The sequence below is a fragment of the Aquarana catesbeiana genome, linkage group LG02, assembly GCF_042186555.1.
Source record: "Aquarana catesbeiana isolate 2022-GZ linkage group LG02, ASM4218655v1, whole genome shotgun sequence".
NCBI lineage: Eukaryota > Metazoa > Chordata > Amphibia > Anura > Ranidae > Aquarana > Aquarana catesbeiana.
Window position 1 is genome coordinate 679372802 of NC_133325.1, and position 27361 is coordinate 679400162.

At 42.9% G+C, this 27361-nt stretch overlaps 1 protein-coding gene across 1 annotated transcript in view; it reads left to right on the top strand.

Annotated features, from left to right (window-relative positions):
- WSCD1 (WSC domain containing 1) overlaps window positions 1–27361 on the top strand; it is a 348299-nt gene that overhangs the window by 197656 nt on the left and 123282 nt on the right. Inside the window, exon 5 of the mRNA XM_073616736.1 lies at window positions 7293–7408. Coding sequence (XP_073472837.1) covers window positions 7293–7408 — 116 coding nt within the window. The remainder of the gene's footprint in view (window positions 1–7292; window positions 7409–27361) is intronic.

Genomic DNA, 27361 nt, shown 5'->3' on the forward strand with positions numbered 1-27361 from the left:
TGGTAAGTATACAACCAGCCCTGGTCACAGTTAAGTAAAATCCAGTTTTATTATTATGTTCTCCGTATTCCCAGGACAAGCTTTTCAAATAAAGAAAAATGATTGACACCCAAACCCCAGGGTTCAGACCACTTACGTAGACATATGTTTCAAGGACATATTTCTTTGTTGTTTTCTGTTGTTCTAGCTAGCAGAATGCTCTTCAGAACACAATCTCTTTATTTTCACTAAAATTTCAAGTGATTGTAAAGTCCCATTTTTTTTCTTATAAAAATAACAAACATGTCATACTGACCTGCTCTGCGTAGTGGTTTTGCACAGAGCAGCCAGGATCCTCCGCTTCATGGGTCCCTCTTCTGTGATCCACCCTCCTCCCTCCTGTTCAGTGCCCCCTCAGTAAGTAGCTTGCTATGGGGGCACCCGAGCTGAGTCACAGCTCCCTGTATACATTCAGACACGGAGCCCCAACCTGGCCTCGCCCCCTCTCTCCCCTGATCAGCTAGCTGACTTTGATTGACAGCAGCGGGAGCCAATGGCGCCACTGCTGTTTCTCAGCCAATCAGGAAGGAGACACTCGTGGACATCGCTGGGTAGAGAGGGGGCTCAGGTAAGTATTAGGGGGCTGAGGGGGGCTGCTATACACAGAAGGATTTTTATCTTACTGCATAGACTGCAGTAAGATAAAACACTTTCTTCCGTTACAACCATTTTAAGTAATGAAAACTGGCAAAATAAAATTGCTATAAACAGCTATTTCTACCATTGCCCTATTACCTAACAAAAAACATTCTAGTTTTAACTTATCCTAGACGCATGTCTTAAAACAACTTGACCTACTGGAGCCAATTCATCCAAAATGCAACCTAGCCATGAGCCTAGGGTCTGGTATCTGGTGTATGACCAGGGGGCCAAGCTAGAACCTTCACAGTGCTGCACTTCACAAGGGAGGATGCACTTTTAGGGAGCAATAAGTAAACCTCTCAAAAATTCAATCAGCTTTGAATCAGCTGAGCTTTTGAAAATGTTGTGACACACTGAAACTTAGAAATTCCAAATTGGATATCAGTGGTAATCCAATTCAAGCTAAAACAAATGTGTATTATAGAGTAGCAGATAATACAATACAAAATTGTGTACAATGGCATGGCAGCCCTACATGAGGAGACGATGAAGCCAAAATACAGTCTTTTCTTGAGCAGGTATACTACCAGGTATACTAAAACTGAACAGTAGTACCTGATGACCACGATAATCAACTTAAAGGTAAAAAATAATTATTCTGGCCAATTAAATTAACACCTAGCACTTGACGCTCCTAAATTTACCTAAATGTGTTACATGAGTTTGCAAGCATAAAACGTTTTTCCTGTCAAAAATCTGCTGCCAGGAGAAAAGGGGTCTTGGAGAGTTAGCAAAACCTCCAGTATGCATGATGCCTAAGGTTTACAAATGTTCTTTAGATATATTGTGGGAGAGAAAACAACTTTGCATAGATAACTGCTTACCTTTGTCTACTTTTTTGTGTCTTCACTTGCCCAGGCCATTGTAATTATTGCTTTGTTTGCATTGAGCCTATCTGTAGTCATACTGGCCATAAATAGTCTACAGACTAATGCCTGGTACACACTACTAGTTTTTTTTAGTTCAGTTTAGAAAAAAAAACGAGTAAACTCCGGAGCCACTGTACTAACGATCTGGGATGGCCCCCCGCCAGAACACTCCAATCAGCGCTCTCCGCCATTAGCTGAGAGTGCTGATTAGGAGGTGGTCAGCTGCTGGTTTTCCAGCATGCTCATCTGACAGAAGCCGGCCAAACGGCCGACTTCTGTCCGACAGGGTGCCATACACAGGGGCCGAAAGACGGACGTTTTTTATTAAACCGGCCGATGTCGCCCCCGACATTCAGCCCATGTGTTATGGGGCTTAACATGTCTGCAAGCTAGAATGCCTAGATATGATCAGAGATTCTTCCACATGATCATTTTCCCAATTACCTTTCTGGAATCACTTTTAATAGGGAGATTGTCTCATCTTGGCTTAATTTATGCATGGACTCCCTTATTCCAGTAGTTTGTGATATGGTTTCTCAAGGATTTCATCAGTGCACTGTAATTTTATTATGTCTGGTTGGTGGCACTGAAGATGGTGGTGGTGCTTTACTATAGGAGCAGAGGCTATTTACTTAGCAAAGTGAATGTTAACTTAAGCATGGTGTAAGTGACATTATGTTAATAAATCCAATGGTAAAATGCTTGTATGGGAGTTTGTGTTGTCATTGACATCTCAGGACTCCAGATGGTCAGTAGATTGACAGCGCCTGTCTCTCTCCAGTCTATTGAACATTGCTTATTAACAATCAGAGTTCTAAGTATCCTGGATGCTGTCATTCTACATCAGGTGTCCATATGATGACTCGTGTCCTGCAGAGGCATTATGAACTAGCTTGTCTGAGCTGGCACAAATTAGCTGTCAGTAGCTGCTTCTAAAACTGTTGAATTATTTCCTGCCATGGTTTCCAATATTTACTGCAGAAACTGGAAGCTTTTTGTAAAAATATAAATATTGTAGAACTCTTCCTATGTCAAATATACAGTTTTCTGTAGAATCGGTCTATTTCCCATTCCAGTACAAGCCAAGCATTAAAATAGTTAATGCTTTGTTTCTTTGAAGCCTCAATATTTTCTGCTTCAATGCACATCAGAAGAAAAATCAATATAGAAAGTAGGGTGGGGAGAATCCGTGTTTATTTTTCTGCCTATTTTGACAACAGATGACATCTGAACCTCTAATGATATATCACAACAAAAAAAGTTTGTTTTAATTGCTAATAAAGCTAGCCCTGCATCCAAAGAAAAAAAAAAAAAACTTAAAAAAAGGCAAACAACTTACAACTAAATGACAGCATTTTTTACATTATTATTTTAATGCCATGTGTTTCCCTGAGGGCATTGTTACTGGGATGGAAACATGTAGCAAGCCCCTGGGCCTTTCTCTGTCGTCTTACATTTTCTTGCAGAAGAAAACTGTGGTTTGTTACAGTAGACCAGCTAAAATTATTTACTTCAGGTACATATGCCCAGATTATGAGCATCAGGATTCACATAAACTATTGGCATTCTTCCCAGGAATGTTTTTTTTTAAAAGAAGTAGAAACTAATGAAAGTTGGCTCTGAAAAAGTTTGTTGTGTTTGATAAAAGTGCGATATTATTTCCTAATAATATTGATGAAACAGGTTTATTTACAGTTTGGATGTTACTGTTTTCTTAGGTTTGAAAACTTTATGTATCAGTTTTTTAATGCTATTACTTTTTAATTTACTAAATACAAATATGCTCATAGTATAATCTGCAGCCTGAGAATTATAATTGCAGCCTATGAAAGAAAATCTCTACACATTATTTTCCAAATTTCTGTATTTACCTCATGACAGACAGGCACACCCTTATCACCCTGTGTGGCACAGATTTCCCCTGTTTAAACCCCTGATTTTTCACCATAGCCTCCTAACGGGGCTTCTATAAAAAATTGTAAAAAAGAATAAAATTGTAAAAAATAATAAAAAATAAAAGAATGAAAGATAAAGAAGAATAAAAGAATACAAATAAAAACTGATACTGTCCACTGCCCTACTGAAACCGTCCACTGCCCAAGTGACTCCGTCCACTGCCCTACTGACACTATCCACTGCCCTACTGACACCATCCACTGCCCTACTGACACCGTCCACTGCCCTACTGACACCGTCCACTGCCCTACTGACACCGTCCACTGCCCTACTGACACCATCCACTGCCCTACTGACACCGTCCACTGCCCTACTGACACCTTCCACTGCCCTACTGACACCGTCCACTGCCCTACTGACACCGTCCACTGCCCTACTGACACCATCCACTGCCCTACTGACACCGTCCACTGCCCTACTGACACCATCCACTGCCCTACTGACACCGTCCACTGCCCTACTGACACCGTCCACTGCCCTACTGACACCATCTACTGCCCTACTTACACCATCTACTGCCCTACTGACACCATCCTCTGTGCTACTGACACCGTCCACTGCCCAACTGACTCCGTCCACTGCCCTACTGACACCGTCCACTGCCCTACTGACACCATCTACTGCCCTACTGACACCATCCACTGCCCTACTGACAGCATCCTCTGTGCTACTGACCCCATCTACTGCCCTACTGACAGCATCCTCTGTGCTACTGACACCGTCCACTATCCTACTGACACCATTCACTGCTCTACTGACGACACTGTCCACTGCCATACTGACACCATCCACTGCCCTACTGACATCGTCCACTGTCCTACTGACACCATCCTCTTTTCTTTTGATACCGTCCACTGCCCTACTGACACCATCCACTACTTTACTGACACCATCCACTGCCCTACTAACACCATTCACTGTCCTATTGACACCATCCTGTGCTCTACTGACACTGTCCACTGCTCTACTGACACCGTCAGTATATGCACACACACAGACACATGCGTTTGAGCTTTGAGGTGCACACCCTAATGCAAAAGGCTGTGCACACTTATGATGACAGATATCAGTTCCGTTCTTTGGATGTACTACATAAGTCCGAAGAGTGAACCTTTACTTGCAACCTGATGGCTGCAACAGCAGCCATCAGCTTGTGTGGGTTTTCTTCAGTCATCTCCCAGCTTCAAAGTGAAAGTGATCCAGTTGCTCCTTATCTACCGATCACTTTCACAGAGCTGGCAGTGCAGTGACTCCCCCCCTCCTACCGGCGAACCCCCCTACTCCTTGTGGTTCCCGGGCTCTCCTGTGTTTGCCAGAGCCCAGAAACACAACCGCTGGCTAGGGTAGAGAGATTGCAGTGAGACCGAGGCAAATCCATTCCTCGATCTCACATGCAAACAATGAAACCGGAAGTATCAGATGCACCATTTCCTGGACAGTACAGCCAGGGGACACATCCAACCAAGCCGATCTGTGCTTGGTTAAATGGTGTGAAGGTCAGGGGAGACATTGGGGGTTTATTAGACCCCTAGTGTTTCCATAAGGAGCCCATGTCACCTTCCCAGTGCTATCACATAGGGATTTATTAACTTTGTGATAGCAATCAAGTAAAAAAAAATAAAAAAATAAAATAAAGTAAAAAAAATAAAATTATAATAAAATATATTCAAATAAAAAAAAAATTGCTGAAACCCCTAAACGCAAGCCCAGGGTGTGCACGCGTATATAAACCGTGGTCGTACCACATGTGGGCATAAGAGCTCCTAGTTAAATCTACACCGATGAGCTGTAAAGGATTTTAATGCGTCACCTATGGAGATTTTTGGACACCATAGTTTTTGATGATCTTGCAGGCGCACGCAATTTTAAGACATGGAATATTTGGTATATATTTACTTAATGCAACCTCATCTTATATATTTTAACCAACAATGGGTATTATATGGTGTGTTTTTGCACAAACATTTATTTTTTTATATTTTTTCCTAAAAATTTGCATTTAAAAGACAATTTTGCAAATATTCTGTCACAAAAAATTGCTACTATCACTTTTTTCACATTCTACAGGGCCTCTGCTTTCAGAAAATATATAATGTTCTGGGAGTTTAAGTAATTATATTGCCAAAAAGTAAGATTATTACATGTATGCGACAAATAAAAAATTTTGCTCTTGAGCCGAAGTGGTTAAAGACACTTTACAAGTAAATAAAAATTATGATTGAATAACACTGCAATTAGGATTTAAAAATATATATTTTTTTAATTTACTGCCAGTTTTTAACATGGTAACAGGGTCTCATTAAAATATTACTTCATATTGTTATTATTAATATTAATTGCATCATTATTATTAAAGCTAAATCCTTGGCATCCCCACCCCCTCTAACAAATTGCTAGGTTAGTTTTTAAAGAAAGAACTAATTCAAATATCTGAAATACTTACTTAAATCTGTAGTCCATAATGTGGTGGATCCCAAGTCTTTTACCTGAAGTGTAAAAATGTCCTCCGAGTGTCTGCATCACTGCCTAGGTAATGTCGACACTTCCTATTGGCTGTTGGGTGGCAGTATACTCTGAAAACTGGCACCAGTTTATCTGCACTGGATCAATCAGTTGTGGCAGAATTTGGTCAATATAAAAATGTTTTTATTTATTTATTTTTTTAATAAACTAGCTGGTATATGGTTTAGAGGGGGATGGAAGTGTTTTTTATTTTTCCCAGCATACACAAATTATTCAAAGCAAATTTTATTTCTGAAAAAAAACACGCTATGCTTTAGAGCAAGTACTTACAAGACTTGCCTTTTATGTACATGGTTTAAAGTTTAACAGAACTTTCAGCTTTATATAGAGTGGAAAGGGATTAGAACACCTGTCTGATTTGTATTGCTGTCTGTGTCATCGAAAGAAAATTCAAACTTTGGGTAGTCTCCAGAACAGTAAAAGAAGGGAAATGTTCCAATAAAGACACTAAGTCTAGTGACCCTAATGACTACCAGAGATCTCACTTTAAAGAGATTTCCTCTTACTTCCTGTTCTGGCTATGGGACAGGAAGTGAAAGGAGGTCTCCCCAATGGGACACCAACAACAAAGTAAAAAAAGTAAAAAAATGTTTAGAACCTAGAAATGTTCTAAATAAATTGTTAAAATGCTAAAGAAAAACATCACTTTTGCTAGACAGGTTGGTCTGCATGCAGATTTGGTAAAAAAAGTCTTGTTTTAAAAAAAAAGAGTACTAATATATAAAATAGGATAACATGTATTAACCACATAAAATAATCCAATTTTATTTTTCACCGGCCCTTACTAGTTACCATATATAATACTATTCTAATCATGATCTCACCATTATACTTGTTGTTCTACTTATTTTAATGCTTTTAAAATCAGTGTTGTAGAAAATGAGGAATAAACAGCAGCAATATTAACAATCCAGTTAATGCTGTGGCACCCCACATTTTCCTCATCAGAAGCTGGCTGTTTTTTTCTGGGTTCTTGCAGCTAGTCCCCTGATGATGTTCTGCCAGGTTCTTCCTCCTCTCAGTGTACACATCATGCTAGGCTAGATGAAAATGCAGACAGGGAGCGGGGTGGAAGGAAGAAAAAAAAGGTAATTTTTTTTAAAAAAAAAGCTTTTAAAAGTTTGCAAAGGGGAAGGCTGCAATGGTGCAGTGGTATTTGTTTTAACAGTTTGAACTTTGAACAGTTGTCACATACTGTTAATATATTAAGGTCTATAAATATACATTATTTTTCAATTGTTTTTCTATTTCTTGTCTCTGCAGGGATGAATGTTACCTACAGAGGATGTTACAGAACCCCAGAAAATGGGACACAGATATTCCCTGCCTCTATTCTCAATCTAACCACAGAAATATGTTCTGAATTTTGCTCCTCTAAAGTAAGCAGATTATATGACCTCATAGCCTATTGTACTGATTTTATGCTCTTTGATCTCATATTTCTATATTGCTGTGTTTATTGTAATGCTAACTAGGAGGGTTTGTTTTTTTAACTAGGAAAGTAGGAAAGAGTTATGCCGCATACACACGAGCGGACTTGCCAACGGGCTAAACTCCATCGGCATTTCCGACGGAAAGATTTAGAACATGTTCTATATCTAAGTCCGTCGGAAATGCTGACAGAAAAAGTTCGATGGGGCATACACATGGTCGGAATGTCCGACCAAAAGCTCCCATCGGACTTTTTCTGTCGGGAAGTCCGGCTGTGTGTACGCGACATTAGAAACACAATTTTTTTTTTATTATTGTAGTTGCCCACAATCAATAGATTTACTGTCTCTATTTTTCCATTTAATCACTGTTAATAGGGCAGAAAATGGCGGAAATACAATATTTTACAACTTTCACTGGTTCAAATCTTCCAATTGGAATACACGTTCCACAATCAACAGTTTAAGATAGCATTTCCCTTCACTTTTGGGATATAAGCTAAAGTTGAGGGGTATTACCCCGAAGGGATTACAAGGAGAGAAAAAAAAACGTTGGTTTTAACCATTTCCTGTTCTAGCCATAAATAAATAAATAAACTATGCCTATTGACAGACTAAGTATTGGCTTTAGCAGCTACTGGTATTGAACTGCTGCCATTTGACAGGTAAAAAAATGCAGCTGGGACCAGAGGGTGAGGAGGGTGTAGGGTATTTTATTTTAGTTTTTAATTTTTTGTGAAAAGGTGAACTTACACTTTCATTTTGGGCAGAAGTTAGCCCAGAATACAGTTTTAGGACTAGGATCCAGGCAGGTACACAGTGTCAAAGAGATTGTTTTGAAGATTAGGGTAGTTACCTGCAGGCGGCACTAGGTACCTATGCTTCAGCGCTGTTGTCAATTTAGAAAGGTTATGTTCACTTTAAAGGAAATTCCTACTGGGGAAGTATAAAGATCTGCCATGGCTGACTCATTTCTTTGAAAATGCTGGCTCTTACCCTGCTATCATGCTGATTCAAAGCATTCAGTACATTTATTCACTAGCTTGGAAAAGTTCTGCAGATTGGGTGTTCTGACTTTCCTGTTTTGCATGTATGTTCCAAGTCATAAGCAGCAGGACAACTAGCATTTTTTTAAAAAATCTGTTTATTGCAGTTTTTAACACAAACACAAGCAAAGAAACACAAAGTGCTTAACAAAAGATTTGCAGAACATCTATTCAGGGGGGTCTACTCATAATCTTGCAAAAGAATACAGCAGGAAGTAAGTATGAAGACGGCGGATGTACCCCATATTTGAGGTGGTGCTGCTCATTGCTATAATACATAATGCCCTCTGACAATTATATATTTGGAATAAGAAACATTTTGCCCACATATACACAGGGCTTTTTTTCAGGAGAGAACTTGGTGGAACTCAGTTCCACCACCTCTGGCTCAGACCCTTTGGTGCCTGCTCACCACAATCACTTGTAAGCACAGAAGTCTGGTTTCTGTGTTTACAAGTGACAGCTCTGCACTCTGTATGTAATGCAATCCTGGTATTTAATGCCCCTCTAAGACCCTCCTACTGTTTTCGTGAAATTTGACTGAACACACCCACTATTTGATATAATTTGGAGGGTGTGTGTAGGGGGAGGGGTTTTTGTGGGGTCGTGGTTAAGTTCCAGCACCTATTGTTTGAGAAAAAAAGCCTTGAGTATATATAATCATTCTAGTACATAGAATCCGTTAAGAAAGGTAGTGACTCACTTCATTAGTTAGGCTGTCGAGGGTTCAGATAGCCATGTACGCCATACCTTGTCATATTTCGTGGTACAGCCCCTGTTCGCATATGTATCTTTGCATAAGGGAAGACTGTCATTAACTAATCCTTTCCACTGAGCTAAAGACGGGGCGGAGGGTTTCTTCCATTGCATGGCTATATTTTTCCTGGCATAAAAAAGAAGCAGCCCTATCAGTGTTCTCTTGGCAACAGTCGGCACTATATTTTCTATTAGCCCCAATAAACATACTTCCAATGATGGCTGAATCGAGGTTGAGGCGACCAGATCTATCAGAGCTAGAACCTCTTGCCAGTATTTTCTGACCCTGGGACAGTGCCAAAAGATTTGCGAAAAATCTCCCGGCGAAGCACCACACTGCCAGCATGCCGGCAAAATATCTCCATTCATCATATGGAGCCTATGAGGCGTGAAATATGCTCTATGTACAATTTTAAATTGCACAAGTCTGTCACGTATTGAGACTAAAGACCTGAAGGGTAAATCCCAAACATCATCCCAGTCATCATTATCCAGTGCAGGAATGTCACCTTGCCGGCGAATCCAAAGCCCCTCAAGAGGCAGCAGTGACTATTATTATTATTATTATTATTAAATTAAATGGGAATATAAATGCAAAGTGGGCTTCTCACCACACTCCGGTTGGAGCATTCGTTCCAGCCCCAACTGGACAACCATGCAGGAGGAATGTGGATATTGTACAGCAAAGGCATAGGCAAGTTGCAAATAACGAAAATGACAAAAGGTAGGGAGATTATAGGCAGAGGAAAGCTGAGATAAGGGGACTAAGGACTGGTGTGATACTATTTGCGAGATTCATTTAATACCATATTTGGTCCAAGCATATGGGTCAGACATCTTGTAAATGTGTGATAGATTGGGATTCAGCCAAATTGGTGCGTTGGGGGAGACCTCTGTTTTTTTATAGCCCTCAACAGCTAGCCTGCTCTCTAAACCCACAGGGTGGTATACATGGAAGGGGTCAGGTCATAAGTAGGGATGGGCCAAACACCCCCCGTTCGGTTCGCACCAGAACATGCGAACAGGCAAAAATTTGTTTGAACACGCGAACACCGTTTAAGTCTATGGGACACGAACATGTAAAATCAAAAGTGCTAATTTTAAAGGCTTATATGCATGAAATTGTCTTAAAAAGTGTTTGGGGACCTGGGTCCTGCCCCAGGTGACATATATGAATGCAAAAAAAAGTTTTAAAAAGGGCTGTTTTTTCAGGAGCAGTGATTTTAATAATCCTTAAAGTGAAACAATAAAATTGTAATATTCCTTTAAATTTCATACCTGGGGGGTGTCTATAGTATGCCTGTAAAGTGGCGCATGTTTCCCGTGTTTAGAACAGTCTGACAGCAAAATGACATTTCTAAAGGAAATAAAGTCATTTAAAACTACTCACGGCTAAAATGAATTGTCGGTCCGGCAATACACATAAAAGTTCATTGATAAAAACGGCATGGGATTCCCCCACAGAGGAACCCTGAACCAAAAAAAAAAAAAATGCGTGGGGGTCCCCCCAAATGCCATACCAGGCACTTCAGGTCTGGTATGGATATTAAGGGGAACCCCGCTCCAAATTTTTTTAAAAAATGGCGTGGGGGTCCCCCTCAAGATCCATACCAGACCCTTCAGATCTGGTATGGATTTTAAGGGGAACCCCGCGCCAAAATTTAAAAAAAAATAGTGTGGGGCCCCCCCAAAAATCCATACCAGACCCTTATCCAAGCACGCAACCTTACAGGCCGCAGGAAAAGAGGGGAGGACGAGAGAGCCCCCCCCCTCCTGAACCGTACCAGGCCACATGCCCTCAAACATTGGGAGGGTGCTTTGGGGTTTCCCCCCAAAGCACCTTGCCCCCATGTTGATGGGGAGAAGGGCCTCATCCCCACAACCCTTGCCCGGTGGTTGTGGGGGTCTGTGGGCAGGGGGCTTATTGGAATCTGGAAGCCCCCTTTAACAAGGGGACCCCCAGATCCCGCCCCCCGTGTGAACTGGTAATGGGGTACAAATGTACCCCTACCATTTCACAAAAAAAGTGTCAAAAATGTTAAAAAAAGACAATAGACGGTTTTTGACAATTCCTTTATTAATGTCTTCTTCTTTCCCTGCTTCTTCTTCCATCTTCTTCTGGTCTTCCTTCGGTGTTCTTCTTCTTTCTCCATCTTTTTCTTCCCCCGCTTCTTCCTCCGGTCTTCTCGTCCGGCATTTTCCTCCGGCTCCTTCTTCTCTGCTTCGTCCTCCAATCCGCCTCAATGGGAGTCTCCCGCTGTGTGACGCTTCTGTTCAGGTGACAGCTTTTATATAACGGAGGGCAGGGCCACCCAGTGACCCCGCCCCCTCTGGCGCACGGGGACTTCCCTGTGGCTTTTCCCGTGTTGTCAAAAGGGGCGGGGTCACCCCTTTAATGGGTGACCTCGCCCCTCTCTGACAACATGGAAAATCCATAGGGAAGACCCCGTGCGTTGCGTGCTCGTATAAGGGTCTGGTATGGATTCTTGGGGGGGACCCCATGCCATTTTTTTTTTTAATTTTGGCACGGGGTTCCCCTATCGGGGAGTCCCATGCCGTTTTTATCAATGAACTTTTATGTGTATTGCCGGGCCGACAATTCATTATATCCACGAGTAGATTTAAATGACTTTTTTTCCTTTAGAAATGTAATTTTGCTGTCAGACTGTTCTAAACATGGTAAACATGCGCAATTTTACAGGCATACTATAGACACCCCCCAGGTACGAAATTTAAAGGAATATTTCACTTTTATTGTTTCACTTTAAGCATTATTAAAATCACTGCTCTCGAAAAAAACGGCTGTTTTTGAAACTTTTTTTGCATTGATACATGTCCCCTGGGGCAGGACCCAGGTCCCCAAACACTTTTTATGACAATAACTTGCATATTAACCTTTAAAATTAGCACTTTTGATTTCTCCCATAAACTTTTAAAGGGTGTTCCACGGCTTTCAAATTTGCCGCAAACACCCCAAATTGTTTGCTATTCGGCGCACGGGCGAACAGCCGATGTTCGAGTCGAACTCATGTTCGACCCGAACATAAAGCCCATCCCTAGTCATAAGGGGCTCTTGGTCCTCTGTAGGCCAAGAATTTAAGTTCCTCCGATGACCCAACCACTGCAGCCTCTAGCATTGGGACTCAGCCACCAGGCTACAGTCACTAATTGGGTAGCCAAAAAAATATTTATAGCAATCAGGAAATACCATACCACCCTGCGTACATGGCCACATCAAGGTTCTAAGCTTATATCTGGTCAGCTTGGGACCCCAAAGAAAGGATGAGAAAATTTGGTTAAGTTTTGTAAAGAAGGACTTGGGTAACCATTGTGGAGAATGCCGAAATAAGTATGTGAGCTTGGGGATAATTTTCATTTTAATCAGATTGATGCATCCCCACAGAGACAATGGTAGGTTCTTCCATGCTTTTAGTTTGGCCTTAACCTCGAGTAAAACTGGGACTAAATTTAGTAAGGCCTGGAAAAAAATCAGAACTCCCAAATATTTGAAGGTGTCCACTAACTGTAAGGGGGTATCTGGGGGGGTTGTTGTCTTAGCTGCCTGGTCAACCAAAAATAATAGAGATTTGGACCAGTTAACCTTAAGTCCTGTGAAGGTAGCGAAGGAGTCTAAAATTTGTAGGGCTCCCTGTAACGAAGGTCCCGCATCATTAAAAAAGAGCAGCATGTCATCCGCGTACAGGGTGACCCTCTCCTCCAGCAAGCCAATGCAAAGACCTAATAAGTGGAGAGGTGCGTAAAGCCTCAGTCACCGGTTCAATGGCCAAGGCAAACAATGCGAGAGAGAGAGGGCAGCCCTGTCTAGTTCCCCTGTACAGCCAAAAGGGGAGAGATAAACCACCATCCAGGTGTATCGAGGAAGTGGGGCAACTATAAATCACCTGGAGCCATTTTATAAAGACCATAGGGAACGCCATTCTGCACAGTGTTTCCCATAGAAAGGGCCACTCAATTGTATTAAAGGCCTTCTCTATGTCCAGAGAGGCCACTGTTCGCGAACCTGTGTGAGGTGTTGAGCATGTATGTTGGTGTACAATCTACGGAGATTGATATTCGTGGCTCTACGAGGCATGAAACCCATTTGGTCTGAATCTAGCATGGAGGATAATATTGGATACAGTCTAAGGGCAAGAAGTTTTGTGAGGATTTTAAAATCGTTCAACAGAGCAATGGGCCTGTAGGATGAACAGGATTTAGGATCCTTAGGGGATTTATGTATGAGGGTCAAGTAAGCATGATACATAGATGTGGGTAACTTTCCTTCCGCATTGCGTGTAGAGGGAGGCCAAGAGTGGTGCCAAGATTTCGCCATGTGCCCTATAAAAATCAATTGGGAGACCATACGGGCTTGGTGCCTTTCCAGAGAGAAAAGACTGGATTGCATTTTAGGACCTTCAAGGCCATAAAGGACTGCACCAGCGCCTCCCAAGCGCCAAGGGAACAGATCCTGCAAAGCACCGGGCCAAATATCGGAAAGGTAGAGCAGAGGCATATAATGTCTCATAAAACCCCTGGAAAGTGTCTAGGGTGTCTGAAGGAGAGGTCACTGTCTCGCCATTAGGGGTAGTAATTTCAGATATGAGCGTGAGTGGTCGGTCGTGTTGGGCCATCATGGCTAATAAGCGGCCGTTTATTATGATACACCTCAAGTCTGGTGGCCTCCGTCAGATGAAGTTGCAATTTTCTTTGAGCAGCCTTCAGTCAATCAAAACTGTCTATGGTAGGGTCTGAATTATAATTTGAGGGGCGGTCAGTTACTAACTGTCGCAAAGACAGAGTTGTGGCCAGCTGTTCCTTTTTGATAGCAGCAGTGGAAGAAATATATTGCCCCCTCTTGTAAGCCTTAAAGGCATCCCAGGTTGTTTCCAGAGATGAGGACCCTGTATTATGCTCCCAAAATTCAGTCAATAAATGCAGAACTTTGTCTTCAAGATCTGGATGGGAGACCCATTGTGAACCTAACCGCCAAGGTGCTGCATTATGAAAGGCAGGGTAACGAAGCACTATAGCTACAGGGCAATGGTCAGATAAGCCACCTGGCAAGTATGACGCCTCAATTACATCTGCAAGAAGCGAAGGATTGGAAAAGGCTAAATAGATGCAGTTTTATATGAGGCTGAAAAACAGGAGTAGGACCTGGTATCGGGATGTTTCCACCTCCAAATCTCGGTGAGACCCGCCGCCTGGGCCCAGGCATAGAGATCTGTAGAGTAGTTTTTGGAGGGGGTGGGTCTATCTAGGTCAGGCGACATTGTAGCTTTAAAATCTCCCATAACCAGCATTTTTTGCAGGGCAAAAGGGGGTGATCCTTTCTAGAACAGCATATAAAACAGTAGGCGAGAAAGGGGGAGGAACATACATATTAACCACTATATATCTTTGAGACCATAATGTGAAAACTAATACCACAAATTTACCCTGGGGATCATACGTATCTCTTCAATCAGACATGGAAAATTTTTATGCACTAGAACTGAAACCCCTCTGACAAATGTGGAGTAGTTGGCATGGAATTCCTTTTGTATCCACAGCTTTTTTAATGTTAGGATTTTACTGTCCATGAGGTGAGACTCCTGTAAAAGGTTAATTGGGGTGAGTGGGATTTCAGATATTGAAACAAAAGGGCTCTTTTGAACCTGGAGTTGAGGCCCCTACGTTCAATGATAGCACAGCAAAGGAGTTAACGTTACAGGTAGTCATAATTATAATACAGTGGTGTAGTGGATAGCACTTTCGCCTAGCAGTAAGAATGGTTGCTGGTTCGAATCCCAACCATGACACTACCCGCTTGGAGTTTGCATGTTCTCCCTGTGCCTGTGTGGGTTTCCTCCGGGTACTCCGGTTTCCTCCCACACTCCCAAGACATGCTGGTAGGTTAATTGGATCCTATCTAAATTGTCCCTAGTATGTATGAATGTGTGTTAGGGACCTTAGACTGTAAGCTCCTTGAGGGTAGGGACTGATGTGAATGTACAATGTATATGTAAAGCGCTGCATAAATTGACAGCGCTATATAAGTAACAGAAATAAATAAATAAATAAAATAAAATAATATGACAGTGGTGGGTCAGGGTACAGGGATAGGAATAAAGGACAACTCATAAGCAGTATAATCAGCACAAAGCCGCACCAAAAATTGTTAGCACTTAAACAGGTAAAAATGGAAGAAAATAAAAACATATAAATCACACATGAACAACCCAAGCACAATGTGCTTATCCTACCATTACCCAGCACCCTCCATGAACGCATGAAGGGAGACAGGAAATAGTTTATACCCAAAACAAAAACCAAAGCTTATAATATGAATCTGAGAACGCAGGTCACTATAGTGACCTGCGACAATCTAAAAAGGGAGACCAAAAACAAAAAAAATATCTCTGCTGCTTCACTAGAAACCAAAACTAAAGAAAACCAGGTCTAGTGTAGAGCTTTTACCCCAAAACCTGACCAAAAAAAAAGTTTTCCGGGGGGGGGGGGGAGTTCAACTGTATTTCCGAGTAGCAGCTGTTCTGTTATTGCTGCAAAGAACCTCTGTGGGAGACTCCGCAAATCAGACGGCAAAAGTTAACAGGGCCCCTTTCCTTAAATCAGAGAGGGTCTAATCCAGTTCCCTGGAGAAAAACAAGAACCAAAGGGTAAGGCACACACCAGGTGGTAGAGCAAGTAAGGGTAGTCATAAGGAGTAAAGTTAGATTAGGAGAATTCTTGGTAGACATCTGTAATCGGATCGGAGATAGCTTTAAGGGACCACATCCAGCCAGTCGCACGCTTCTCTCGGAGTGTTGAAGAACGTCACAGCACCATTATGCTGCACTCTGAGCCTGCTGGGGTAAAGCATACTGTATTGCAGGTCTTTCTCCCTAAACCGCTTCCGAATATGAGTGAAAGAGCGACGTCTTCTCTGTGTTTCTGCCAAAAAATCAGGGAATATCATCACTCTCACATTCTCATATGATAATTCAGGATGTTTCCTGGCTTCTGCCAGTATCTTGTCCCTATCTCGGTAGTTCAAAAATTGCACAAGGAAGGGCCTAGGAGGCGCACCAGGTGGGCAATTACCCATAGGAACCCGATGAGCTTGTTCCACAATGTAAGTTGGAGGAAGATTTTCTAGAGTCAGTAGCTGTTTAAAGAACCGTTCAGCAAATGCTGTGGTCTTAGAACTTTCAGACCCTTCAGGGAACCCCACCACCTGCACATTATTTCTCCGCTGCCGTTCTTCTGCGCCATATGCCCTATGTTGCAGTGCCCCTACCATATCCCGCAGTTCGGATAACTGGGTTATATGTGAGGTGGTAGAGTCCTCCACATCAGAGATGCGACCCTCTCCAGTTGACATTCGGCCCCTCATTTTATCAAGGTCATGGCGGATGAGTGTGCATTCTGATGCCAGGTGGTCAATTCTGACCATTAGTTCTGCCTTGCTGGCAGTTATGGCCTCCAGTATGGGCTTGGTAATTGCCTCTGCGCCAGCCTCAGGAGTAGAAGTGGCATTGCGCTCTCTCAGAGGGGCCCTTGCTGGAGCTCTGTGTGGCCACAGGATACTCCATCCTCGTGGCGTGCAGTGGAGAGTGAGGAGAAGCCGCAGGATTTGACAAAATGGCGGCTGCGGCACCCGAGTCTGTGCCTCATGTGGAGCGCGGAGGCCGCAGATCCGCTTGTGGCTTAACCTTGGCTTTAGAAGCCATAAAAAACCATGCCCGTGGCATCAGGATATGACGGAGAGCAGCTGCGGAGCGATGTTGGGGCGATAAGTGCCCTGGAACAGGAAAGGGTACAGGAGGCTTGCGGAGCTCACAGGAGGTGGGTCTGTCCTCTCTTACATCCCGGCTACGCCCCCCAACAACTAGCATTTTTAGAAGGTTGCCAGGAATAGTAGTTAATTATTACTCGCACAGATTTCCAGTATAATACATGCAAAAATATATTTTCTTGTTCATACATCACGGGACACAGACTTTGATAATTACTTAGTGGGTTAGATAGTCACCATCAGGTGATTGGACACTGGCAACCCTAATTACAAGGCGAGTTCCTCCCCTATATAACCCCTCCCATATGGAGAGTACCTCAATTTTTTCGCCAATGTCTAGGGCGGTTGGTCACGTTAAAGATGTGCTAAGAAGAAAGCTCTGCTTGATGGTCTCTGCGGGGGCCTAGGAGCTATATAACCAGATCCATACCTCTGGCCAATGAATACGCCTAAGATGGATGGTACCCAGGCCTTGTGAAAGAAGAAACAAGGTTTTGCCTGTAATGTCTCTCTTTGCGGACTGGGCACTGGGATCCAGCTCTTTGGTGCACAAAATAAGGTTGCGCAAAAATTTTTTTCTGGCAGAGTCTTCTACAGGTCCAGGGAAGAGGATCCTGTGAGTAGGAACCCAGAACCCTGAAGGTTGGCACAACGCTACCCGCCGTGATGGGTGAAGGTCGAATCTGTCTGTTCTCAGCAGTTCCTGCGGCGGGGATAAGGTAAGTGAAGACAGTACTAAAGTATACACATATGGATTATCTTCTTTTGAGTAGTTTGCATGTCTTACCTGGTTTCCGCCACAAGAGGGAGTAAGAGACATACCTGGTGTATACTTACATGCAAGCCAGGATACATGCTCAGTGAAGCTGGTCTGAGAAGCTGCTCACCTCCTCCTATGCAGGCTCTGGCACATAATCTAAAAGGGGGATCCCACACAGTCCGGGGGTCCTGCACAGTCCTCAGGTGGTCTTCTTTCTCCACCCTCGACCCCAGCCACCGCCATGACAGTCCTACGCGCACGCACGCAGAGGGCGTGCTTTTATGGCGTTTTTTGGCCGGGAAGGAGGGGGCATCGTTGCGGCGCCGTGCACATGCGGCGTGCACGGCTCACCAGTGCGCAGGAGCAAAGCGGCTATGCTTAAAGCCCAGTATGCCAGAGCTCCTGTAAGCAGTGGGACACAGAGCTGTGGGTAGTAAGCATCTCAATGGATTTGGATCCAGGCATACCTAAGACACCTACTCGGTATCAGGTTGCGCAGACTAAGCTAATGTTTATATTGTAAGACTAAGGCACAACAGTGATTGCATTTGTATTAGTACCTCTGCTTTGCAGCTTAGGACTATGTGTCATCATAAGAGGGCTTTGGGGGAGGTAAAAAAGGCACTAAGAAATCACCGCCTAGATCTAGGCGTTCTGGACATGCCTGCAGGATTCCATCCCCCCCTGAAAGACTGGAGGCAGCCTCACAGGATGAGTCTGTGCCCCTGTCAGGCTTTGCAGCCTCTCCCAATGTTACAGTCCCTGTATATGTCACTGAAGACAATATGAAGGCTGCATTGGATGGTTTAGAAGGAAGTATAACTACTTTTATCACAGCTTCCTTAAGGAGTAGCAGAAAAAGGGGTAGATTCCCTCCCTCTGCTCTGGGTTCCCTATCAGAGGAGCATTCTGATAATGATGAAATATCCCTATCTGGGGATGGGGATCAGGAGCAGTTGGACAATTCAGGGAAGAGGAGAAGCTCTCTTCTGCCTCCCAGGCCCTCAAGGTACAGGTGCAATATTATACTGAGTTGGTGCATACCACATACAGATTGCCCTCTGCTGAGGCTTCCATATCCTCTGTTTCCTCCTTGGGATCCCGGAAATCCCCACAGGCTGCGTATCTTCCCAATTCATCCCTTGCTGGAGAAATTGTTGTATGAAGACTGGGGTCACCCAGATAAACTATTTTCTCCTCCTAAGAGGTTTTCCATACATTATTCGGTGGAGGAACAGTTCACCAAGAAATGAGGGGTGCCAGCAATAGATGCGGCTATTTCTTGCGTGAATAAAAGCCTGACCTGTCCTGTGGACAATGCTCAGGGGTTCAAAGATCCAACTGATAAAAAGCTGGAAACTTTATTTAACCACTTGACATCCGTGCTATGGCCAAATGACGGCCACAACACGGACCTGAATTCCCGGGAGGCCATCATATGACGGCCTCCCCTGTGCACGCACCAGGGCACGCGCCGAGTGCGCTGTGATCACCGAGACACTGAGACTCGGCTGATCACCGATCCGAGTAAGGGGCTGGTCCCGACCCCTTACCATGTGATCAGCTGTCAGCCAATGACAGCTGATCACATGATGTAAACAAAAAATCGGTAATCGTTTTTTTTTCTTTTTAGAAAAAAAGCCGGTCACCGGCTCAGATGTGAGGGACAAAGGTCCCGAAGTGGAAGAGGCACATCTGCCTCATCTGTGCTTCCTAACAGTGCCACCTAACAGTGCCCACAGTGCCACCTAACAGTGCCCACAAGTGCCACCTATCAATGCCCACAAGTGCCAGCTATCAATGCCCACCAGTAGTGCCACTCAGTGCCACCTAGCAGTGCTGCCTATCAGTGCCCATTATTGCCCCCCATCAGTGCCCATCACTGCCACCCATCAGTGCCCATCAGTGCCGCCTCATCAGCGTACATTAATGAAGGAGAAAAATTACCTGTTTTAATTTTTTTATAACAAAATATAAATTTTTTTTTTTTTTAATTCAGTCTTTTTACATTTTTTTTACAAAAAATAAAAACCGCAGAGGTGATCAAATACCACCAAAAGAAAGCTCTATTTGTGGGGGAAAAATTATAAAAAATCCATTTGGGTACAGTGTTGTCTGACCACGCAATTGTCATTCGAAGTGCGTCAGCGCTGAAAGCTGAAAATTGATCTGGATAGGAGGGGGGTTTAAGTGCCCAGTAAGCAAGTGGTTAAAGCCTCCTTTTTCTATGGCTGGCGCTGTAGTCCAGCCTGCAGTCGCAGCAATCAGCATGTGCCAGTTCCTCAAGGAAGAAATGAAGCAGGTGCTTAACCTCCTTTCCACTGAGGAGGTCGAGGTTTATGTAGACTTTCCTAAGGCCCTGTGTTTTGCGATAGATGCCATTATGGATTCTGTTCAGCAAGCATCCTGCCTTACTCTCCTGCTGGTACACATGCGCAGGTCCCTTTGGCTTAAGCATTGGGCAGCTGAGGCTTCATGCAAAGAATATTTGACTGGGTTCCCGTTTTATGGTGAACTCCTGTTTGGGGATTATCTGGACAAATATATCCAGAAGTTTACCGGGGGTAAGACCACGTTGTTACCGGTTAAAAAGAAGAATAAACTTCCCCAGCCCCTGGAGCCTCGACCTCAAGGCAGTGGCGACGGCCTCCCCAGTCCAATACTAAGGGAAAGGTCCAAGGCCAAGCCCAAGGGCAAAAGAAGTCTTGGGGTCCGAGATCTGTTAAACAGAACTCCAAAGCCTCCCTATGAAGAGGCGCCCCCGCTTGGCCGAATGGGGGGAAGGCTCCTGCAGTTTGCAGGCACCTGGCGGGAAGAGATTCAGGACAAATGGGTAGCCTCCACAGTGTCTCTGGGTTACAAGCTGGAGTTCCGGGAGCTTCCGTCATCTCATTTCCTAAGGTCAAGAGTCTCCAAAGATCCAGAAAAAAGGAGACCCTTGTTTCTGGCCTTAGAACGTCTACTATCCCAAGGGGTAATTATAGAAGTTATCCCAGAAGAGCAAGGCTCAGGGTTCTACTCATACCTCTTTACGGTTCCAAAACTGAACAGGGATGTCAGACCTATTCTACATCTAAAAGACCTGAATCAGTTTTTAGACATTCGTTCTTTCCGCATGGAGTCAATCCGCTCAGTAGTTTCCACCCTTCAGGGGGGAGAATTCTTGGCATCAATAGACATCAAGCATGCATATTTACATGTGCCAATATTTCCTGCTCACCAAAGATTTCTAAGGTTTGCAGTGGATCAGCGCCACTTCCAATTCATGGCCCTACCTTTTGGTCTTGCTACAGCACCTCGAGTGTTCACGAAAATACTAGCCCCACCCCTGGCAAAACGAAGGGCTCAGGGCATAACAGTGACAGCTTATCTGGACGATTTGCTACTCGTAGAACAGTCCGTAGCACGCTTAGACCGCAGTGTGCTGAGCACAGTAGTGTACTTAGAGTACTTAGGCTGGGTCCTCAATCTAGAAAAGTCTTCCTTACAGCCCCTAAAAAGGCGTATTTGGGCATGGTCATAGGCACAGTCCAAAGCACAGTATTTTTGCCCAGGTCAAAAGCCAAAGCCATAAAGGATTTGGTCGGGGTAGTCATAGCAAGGAAAAATCCCTCCATTCGACTATGTATTAGGGAAATGGTGGCCTCTTTCGAGGCTGTTCCTTACGCCCAGTTTCACTCAAGGCCTTTGCAGAGCAGCATTCTCTCTGTCTGGAACAAAAGAGTACAAGCCTTGGATCTTCCAATGCACCTATCACAATGGGTACGCCAGAGCCTCAGTTGGTGATTGCTGACCAAGAATCTACTGAAAGGAAAATCCTTTGTTCCAGTTACTTGGAAAGTCGTAACCACAGATGCCAGCCTAATAGGCTGGGGAGCAGATCTGGAAGAAGCTTCCACCCAGGGAAGATGGTCCAGAACCAAAAGGCTCTTGCCCATCAACATTCTAGAGATTCGGGCAATTCGTCTAGCCCTCAGGGTCTGGACTTGCAGATTGCAGGGTTGTCCTGTCCGGATACAGTCCAGCAATGCTATGGCAGTGGCCTATATCAATCACCAAGGGGGCACCAGGAGTCTGGATGACCAAAAAGAGGTGAATCACATTTTTTCGTGGGCAAAGAAGCATGTTCCTTGCCTGTCTGCGGTCTTCATTCCAGGGGTAGAGAACTGGCAGGCGGATTTCCTAAGCCGTCAGCAGCTGTGTCCAGGAGAATGGTCTCTACACCCCAAAATATTTCAGGCCATATGTCGAAAATGGGGTACCCCGTATGTAGAACTGTTGGATTCCAGGTTCAACAAGAAACTGGACAACTTTGTGTCAAGAACAAAGGATCCACTAGCACAAGGGTCAGATGCCTTAACGATTCCATGGGATCAGTACTCTCTAATCTATGTGTTCCCTCCAGTTCCACTTCCCCTGCGTTTCCTTAGGAGAGTCTAAAGGGAAGGAAAGCTGGTGGCTCTGGCTTGGCCCAGGCGACCTTGGTATGCAAAGATCGTAAAGATGGCAGAAGGAAGACCTTGGGTTCTTCCGCTGCGCCCAGATCTACTCTCACAGGGACCAATAATCCATCCTGCCTTATGAAGTCTGAATTTGACGGTTTGGTGGTTGAGACCCACATTCTGAAGGGTCGTGGCCTTTCGGGGCCAGTCCTGTCCACCATAGTTAATGCTAGGAAACCGGCTTCCAGGCTCATCTTCTACAGAATCTGGAAGGCATATGTTTCCTGGTGTGAATCCAGGGGGTGGCATCCTAGAAAGTATGCCATTAGCAGGATTCTTGCCTTTCTTCAATTAGGCATAGAAATGAAGCTGGCCTTGAGTACTATCAAGGGCCATATCTCGGCCTTGACGGTATTCTTTCAAAAACTGCGTGCCTCTCATTCCCTGGTCCGGGCCTTTGTTCAGGGGGCACTACGCTTGAATCCACCGGTTAAGCCTCCTGTGTGCCCATGGGATTTGAATTTGGTTTTGTCTGTTTTACAGGAACAACCTTTTGAACCATTGCACCGTGCTTCTTTAGTTCTTTTGACAAAAAAAGTTGTTTTTTCTGGTAGCCATATCCTCGGCTAGAAGGGTATCAGAGTTAGCAGCTCTTGTAAAGAGCTATATTTGATTATTCACAAAGACAGGGTGGTGTTGCATCCTCACCCGACTTTTCTGCCTAAGGTGGTTTCAGGATTCCATCTGAATCAAGATGTGGTCCTACCGTCCTATTTTCCAGATCCGCAGTCCGTGGAGGAGAAGTTGTTACACTATTTAAGAGCAGTCGGAATCTATTTGCAGGCAACGGCTCAGATATGAAAGACTGATTGTCTATTTATTCTGCCAGAAGGCCCCAAAAAGGGCCAGGCAGCATCAAAATCCACTATCTCTAGATGGATTTGACAGGTTATTGTTCTGGCTTATGGTGTAAAGAAAAAGATTCCTCCTTTTCAGGTTAAAGCGTACTCAACTAGAGCAGTTAGTGCTTCATGGGCAGTGAATCACCAGGCCTCCATGGCTCAGATCTGCAAGGCTGCAACTTGGTCTTCAGTCCATACATTCACTAGATTCTATCAGGTGGATGTAAGAGGGATGCCGCTTTCGGGCGCAGTGTGCTACAGGCAGCAGTATAGATCCTCTTGTCCATTGGCGGTCTATGTTTTTTTCTGATCTTTGTCTCCCTCCCCTCAATTTAGGCGTTGCTATGCGACATCCCACTAAGTAATTATCAAAGTCTCTGTGTCCCGAGATGTATGAAAAAGAAAATAGGATTTTTTAAAATACAGCTTACCTGTAAAATCCTTTTCTTGGGAATACATCACGGGACACAGAGCTCCCGCCACCTCTTCGGGATTATACATTGGGATACTTATTGCTTTGCTACAAAACTGAGGTACTCTCCATATGGGAGGGGTTATATAGGGGAGGAACTCGCCTTATAATTAGGGTTGCCAGTGTCCAATCACCTGATGGTGACTATCTAACCCACTAAGTAATTATCAAAGTCTCTGTGTCCCGTGATGTATTCCCAAGAAAAGGATTTTACAGGTAAGCTGTATTTAAAAAATCCTATTATATTGTAAATCAATTTAGATGGCATGGGTTATGTTGTCCGAGGAAATTGTGTGTGATTAGTGAAAATTTAGTAAGTTGTCCACTAAAAGTGTCTCTGAAATTAATGTTCTAATGTTGGCCATCTTTACTTCTTTATGATATTTTATTGTTGTATTCAATTTGGTAAAACACAACTACAATGCAAGCTAACTTATATGACTAAAAGTCTTCATAGATGTGTCAGTGGATACGATGATAAGCATTGCTATTATATCCAGTGCTGTGAGATCTTATAAACAGGTTTGGATGGCTCTTTATTGCGTCTTTGTAAAGACTAAAGCCTCGTACAGACGATAGTGCATGGTAGCCTCATTTTAAAAATGAAGAGGTTACCGAGCTTACGAAAATTCTCATACAATTCTCATACAACAGAATATATCTTCAGAAGTGATGTAATGTGTTGGATTGGATTGTAATGTATCTGTTCGTTTCCGAGCATGCGTGGTCTTCCTCTTTTGATTTTTTCCGGATGAGTATTGTACTGATTAAATGAAAATCCTATGATCTGGTATCATACGAGAAAAATGTTTGTTTGTCACTTCTGATAATTTCAGATGAACTGTCATGATCAGTTGTCAAAAGCTTTGTACTAACAGTCAGATTATTGTGATCACTTCCAAAGCAATATTTTTCGTCCTATTTTCTGAACATGTGTGCTAAGATTTAGAACCATTAACAATGGGTAGAAGTTTTGATTACCAAACAGATGTTCTTTAGATTGGTTGCTGGACAATGATGCCCAATCATATCAGTCAAACATGCATGTGTATGCACTATATAGCTGCCTATAGGTTCTTATCTAATCTCAGAGACGTTATGTTAATCAGCTATGAAAATCTAAACCAAACAAATTGTTCTAGTACCAGGCTTGGCTTTCTGTATTGTGATAACTAGACAGTATACACCCAGTAGATGTGCACTTGTCTGAAGTTAACAAGATTCTGTGACTATCATTTCACATCTTTAGACATCATATGTGGTTTTATTCACTAAGGAGATATAATGATGTGCAAAATTCAGCAATTCAGTTAAAACCTAGTCATGTATTGAAAAGCGCCTTCACTTGCTCTCAGCCTCCTTCAAATCTCAAAATTTATTTTTTGCTGATGTGATCTAAATTCCTGTTAGCAGGTGGCTTTGTTCGTTCTCCATGGTTCCATTGAATGTAGGAACATAACCACCCTCTATTGGTCTCTCTCAAGATGGACAATTGACTATGTACAATAAACTATGGGTTGCATAGTATAAATAGTACATTGCACATGACTTCAACTAATGTGCACTGCTTGTTGTTTCAAACAAGCGGAAGTGAAAGGGAAAAACAGAGACGCCAAATAATTTAATGAAAAATAAATTACATGGCCATTAAGTAGTGGATGTGAAGCTGGAAATATATGTATTTCTTTTCACAGAAGAGTATTTTTTTCATCTTTACCATTGAAAAAGTTGTATGTAAGCTAGAAGTGATATCACCAATGAAGCACAAGAATATAAAAAAAGTGTTATATACATGTGTGCTATGCCAATAAAATTTGCTGTCAGCTAGTGTGCTAGAAGAGCTATTCAATTTCTAAGGTTTCAGTGAAGAGGGCTGAACAGGGCATGTAGTACATGCATACCCCTTCACCCTTGGAAACCCTGGTACTTCCTATACTTGTTTTTTCCCTCTCCAGTGCTGATTCATTCCCTTAGAAACCTGGGGAAAATTTCCAACACTCCACCAGGCAGTAGAAACTGTAATTCAAGTGAAACCTGGATATGCTTGTTACAGACTTTAAATGGAGATCCAGCTAAAAAAACTTACAATGGCAGAAGGTAAGATCTCCTGTTTGATGTCGCCACCTTTCTCTCCACTGAGGTCATTTTCTGTCACTTACTGTGCCAATGGCCACATACATTTGTTGTCTCCATTAGAAAACCCTTGCTCTCTTCCAGTCTAGGTGCCTACATAGGAAGTGAGAAGAAATATACCCATTTGCTTTTCAGACAATAACAGAAACTTGACATAAATTCTAACCTTTCTGGGCTCTGACTAAAACTACAAAGGTCTGAGTGGAGTTCAAATTCAGATGAGATCAGTGAAAATTTGAAGTGATCAGGTAAAAACACAGAAGTGATAATTATATAGCACACTTCCTGTTCACTCAACATCCTTTATTGGAGCTATCCATTACATTACCTTGCTTAAAGCTTGGTTCATTCTGAATTATATCTGTCATCTACAACGATTTGTCAAGAGTACAGTTTAGAAAAAAGTGAGACAGCAATCACGGTGATTTCCTACTACGCTCCTAACAAACAACCTACACCATTCCTCTCACATATATTACAAGTGATTAATACACACAAAATAGGAACAGTGATAATGTGTGGGGATTCGAACCAGGTCCTCCTCCCATTTCTAGATAAATCACCTTTTACACCATCCAAAATAACCTCTAGATTACCTTTTTCTCAACTTCTTTCCAAATACAATCTGGTAGATTCGTGGAGAGAAAATAACCCAATGAAAAAGAAATTCACTTATTTCTCGCACCCTCATCAAACCTTCACCAGAATAGATCATATTTTTCTAACAATAGGAATGATACCAGAAATTATTGCATCAGATATAATTCCGATTCCGTGGTCTGACCATAATGCAGTATACACTACTATAGCCTCAGCCATACCAAAAGCGCATGACCCAACGTGGTACTTACCGGACATAATGCTCAAACACCCACTACATCAGATGGCCATTGAACAAGCTTTAAAGGAATACATATCAATTAATAATACAACAGACATCTCCCCAATAACACTGTGGGAAGCTCATAAGCCTGTCTTGCGTGGTACAATACAAAGACAAATGGCACTATTTAAACGGGAACGCAAAAATCTAGCAAAAAAAACTAGAACTCAATTTTAATGCAGCCTACATATCATTTCAAGATAATCCATCTCAGAGTACAAAATCTCATCTGGAAAAATCTAGATTGGAATACGATCTATTTCTCACTGAGTCAGTTGATAAATCCCTCAAACGCTCCAAACACAATTTCTACATGAATAGAAACAAACCAGGTACATATTTGGCTCGGGCATTAAATTCAACTAACAAATCTTTCAAACCAATACGTTTGAAATTATCAAAGAATGTTTACACTTGTAATCCAGTTAAAATAGTCCATAAATTTCACTCACATCTCGCAACTTTATACAAGACAAACAATGAATTTAATCCTACAGAGGCTGAATCCTTCTTCTCAAAAATAACCTTACCTGAGTTATCTCAGAATCAAAAAAGCAGTTTGGATGAGCCTATAACTATAGATGAAGTTGCTAACGCCATAAAAGACCTAAAACTTAACAAAAGACCAGGCCCAGACGGCTACTCGGCTTTATACTATAAAACATTCTCAGAAATACTCTCTCCCATTCTCACTGAAACTTTTAACAAACTTCTAGATGGACATTCTTTTC